General features: G+C 36.6%; 1 protein-coding gene across 2 annotated transcripts in view; it reads left to right on the top strand.

Moving 5' to 3' along the window:
* Positions 1 to 1950: 1950 nt before the first annotated feature.
* The window catches only part of LOC106939329 (transmembrane channel-like protein 3), an 86303-nt gene continuing 84459 nt past the window's right edge, over positions 1951 to 3794 (top strand). Inside the window, exon 1 of one of the 2 annotated variants that reach the window (XR_001422815.1) lies at positions 1951 to 2220. Coding sequence is in view for 1 of the 2 variants with exons in the window: in XM_015021698.1 (XP_014877184.1) it covers positions 1969 to 2220 (252 nt within the window). In the remaining variant the exon portion in view is untranslated. The remainder of the gene's footprint in view (positions 2221 to 3794) is intronic. The other variant, XM_015021698.1, reaches the window with a different exon arrangement.

Below are 3794 nucleotides of genomic sequence, written 5' to 3'. Positions count from 1 at the left end.
GGGCTTCACGGCTGTATGTAGCTGGTACTGTGTGTGACAGAGGAGCCCCATCCTGTCGCAATTATGGATACAAAAACTATAGCTGGGCAAAGTGAGAGTTCATCTATTACATTGATAGAAGATGAATACATCATCTAAAAACTGGTTTATGGACATTTTTATGTGTATTTGTGAGCCTGCTGCTTTATTATTAAACTTAGTATAATTTAATATTTTTGCATAATTTTTATCCAGGTTAACTTAAAATGGAGCCATTACTGTTACAGGTTAATTTTCTAAACTACTGAAACGTAATTGTTAGTGATGCACAAATATAGAAAATTGGGCCAATGTTGATATCCATTGTTAATACTGGTGTTATGGTAGGAATTAGCAATATTTTGGCAATATCTCAGTTTTTCATTGGTGGTTACCAGTCTAATCCTGTTAAATCCAGCTACTTCCCTGTTGTTCCTGGTTCCTGTGATTTTTTTTTTGTTCTGCTCTGGCTCCCTATCTTTCTTGTGTCTTCCATGATGTTTGTTGTAAATTTTTTGTTCCTTCTTCTTTCATTGAAATCCAGGATATCTACTCAATGCCTGCTGCATTTGGATCCATCTGCACAAACACATCATGATGCCTATAATTAGACAAGGAAAAAATACAAATTAGAACCACTAAGAACGGACTTAGCTGAAGTAAAAGAGAAACACAGCTAATGTAATCGGAATAAGAAATTAAGGAATACAGAATAATGACAAAACTAGAATCTATAATCAAATCCCAAAACAACCCGAGATCCTAAACAACCTAAAGCTGTTTAGAAAATGACTGATCCATTTGTGACTCTTATACTTGTGAACCTTAACCGCATCCTTTGATACTGTTAACCACAGCAATCTTTTATCATGGTTAGAACACTGGGTTAGCATTATAGCAGCAATGCCAAAGTAGTTCCATGCTTACTTGAGTGAAAGACACTTTTATGCTAATGTTCGTTAAAAAAAAAAATCAAACAAAAAAAACACCTCAGCACTTGCGTGAAATTCAGCAGGGTTTGATTCTGAGACCACTGGTATTCATTGATGATTGTCAGATTTATCTGCGCTGAGTGGTTTAATAGTTTTAGCTCTATTAATCATCTGTTGAAATATCACGGCCCAGATTGCATCAAACTTTTTAAGTTTCAATGATGAAAATACGCTTTAGTGGCTTCTTTTAGATGAAGCCACTAAAGATTCTATTTCCATTAACTTTCTACTTTTCTTTTACATCAGAAGTAGACCTGGATTAGCTCTTCTGTGTGCATATTGTGTGTATGCTTTGTCTTCTCAAACCACCTGTTTGTGGCAGACAACAACCAGTTCCCCTAAGCCTGGTCCTAGCTTTGTTTGCTGCCCCTTCTTGTAAGGTTGTAAGGGGGAGTTTTTCTTTCCCGTCGCTACATTCATGTTCAGTATTATGCATTCTGTTGGGTTCCTTCGATTGACTGACTTCTTTCTATTTCAGTAACAAAGTAAATCTGATTGCATTATTTGATAATGAGGATCAAATGACTATAATCTATCTGATCAGACTGAATTAAATTTTTGTAAAGTGCCTTAAAACTACATTTATTCTAAATTGGTGCTACACAAATAAACTAAACTGAAGCAACTATGCATAAGAAAATGTACTAATAACAGGGAAACTGCATGGCCTGTTGCTGGTCATGAATTTATTTAGCACAGCTTTGATTGCAGCTGTGAGAATTCTACATCACAAAAGGCTCTAAGCTTACACTCCCCCAACTCCTCAGAAAAGGAAAGAAAATATTCTAAAAAGATGTTGCATTTCCTTATTGTGTAGTTTATATTATGTGGATGAAAAATTGTTAGTTTAAAACAAAATTGGTTTGCAATTGTGCAAAAGTGCTCGCCCTGGACAGCATCCATGCAGGAACTCTCTGCTACACAAGAACAATAATTTCATCTTTGTTCTGACTATATAATGTTTATCTTTCAGCCTCATGAGAGTTCAAGTAACTGGACTAACACCAGCTCCACCATATCCAGTCTCTCTGCCCAAGTACCAAGGATATCTGTGTCTGAGCATCACAACAGTACCATGGCAACCATCAGCACAGCAATCAACTTCATCCACAACAGGAGCAGCTTAGTTATTGCATACAACCAGACAATTCCTTCTGAGAAAAATGCACGATCTCAACAGGACCAGTGCTGGGAGACCTATGTTGGACAGGTTTCACAAACATACAAATACACACACACTTATGGATGTCTCTGATACACCCATAAATCTGTACAAGAAAAATTTGCATTCAACAGCAACAGAACTGCTACACTTGGCCCCCTGGGAATTAACTTGCTTTAAAAAAAAAACAAACAACAATTTGGTGGGCCACTGGAAAAGACTATTGTTTGTTTTTGCTGGCTGTGCACAAAGGAGATGGCCTATCAGCAAAGCTATTCAAACCTAAGATAGTATCCAAACGCTAAACATGTTGCAGCAGCACAGACGTCCCCAGTGCTAATGTCAGCATCCACAGTTTTTAAAAAAAATTCCAAAACACTTGAAAGCTGAATGGATATGAAGCATTTTATACCAATCAGAACAACTTAACTGATTTAAAAACAAAAAATATTTGTTGTTGAGCTCAGATATATAACCCCTTTTAGCAGCAAAAGGGGTTTTTGAATTGAAAATGTTGCCTCTTTTGTTATACAGTTTTTAATTAAAATGAGATTGAGAATATTTAATTACAGACCCTGCAATTAACTCAATCAAAAATTATGTGTGTTAGGGCTGTCAACAGTGAAGTATTAGTGCATGTGAATCATCTGAAAATTTTTATGCGTGACATTAATCAAACTACCTATTTTGACGTAAAAGCCACTCTCCTGCAAAGAATTAGCTAGTTAACTGAATCAACTTATGGCCTCAACACAGGGTGAGCAATGAACGACAGAAAAGATGAACAAGTTCACACCCAAGTTCCATCAGAAATGAATGGAGACGGAGATTTCTAGATTTAAAACTTTTAAAACAAAATTAATTCCTTTAAACCTTCCTGAATATAAAAACCTAGAAAAATTTGAATCTTCAGAAAGGTTTGGCTTGAGACAATAAAACTTAAACATTTATTGAAAATGTGCATACAGTGTTGGTTTTTGATCTGGGCAGTTTCCCAGGGCAGTATCAGAAGGAGGTGGGGCACCCAAGAACTAGAAAATAAAATATATCTTATCTGTCAGTTATCCCCTGAACAGATTTGCTACTACTTGTGTGCACGTGTAGTGGAGTAAGTGTCCCTTAGTTGCTGTTGGGTACTGGTAGATTACATTACCTGTTTAATTGCTTGCAGTTTAATTGGTTTGAGCGCAACAGAAGGAGGGGCTGGCCCAGAGCACAATTACTGCAAGAACCAGAGCTTACACCTACAGTGTTGGGGATCAAAAGATTCAGTTAACACCCTTTATCTTTGGAGCAGTATTGAAAATTTTATTTGGTTGCAATCATTTATCTGTCAGGACTCTGGGTTTTGGGTTGGGATTTTGTTTCTTGGCTGTTTCTGTTTTTATCTAGTTATTCCTTCCTTCAGTCTCCCTTGTAGTTCTATTGTTACTTTAGGTTTAGTTCTTTTATGTCTGTATCCATCCCTATCTTTTTGGTGATTCTAGTTATTTCTTTGTTTTGTCCTTCTAGTTGCTCTAACTCTATGTTCCTTAGTTCTTATTTAGAGCAGTTTTGTGTTTTGGTTCTTCCATAGTCTCTCCCCCCCCCCCCCCCCACCCTCTTTCTTTTTTTTTTGTTGT

The sequence above is a fragment of the Poecilia latipinna genome, unplaced genomic scaffold (genome assembly GCF_001443285.1).
Source record: "Poecilia latipinna isolate Pla-1442-1.1 unplaced genomic scaffold, P_latipinna-1.0 Scaffold2831, whole genome shotgun sequence".
In the NCBI taxonomy this organism is placed as follows: Eukaryota; Metazoa; Chordata; class Actinopteri; order Cyprinodontiformes; family Poeciliidae; genus Poecilia; species Poecilia latipinna.
This window is presented reverse-complemented; position numbering and strand designations above follow the sequence as displayed.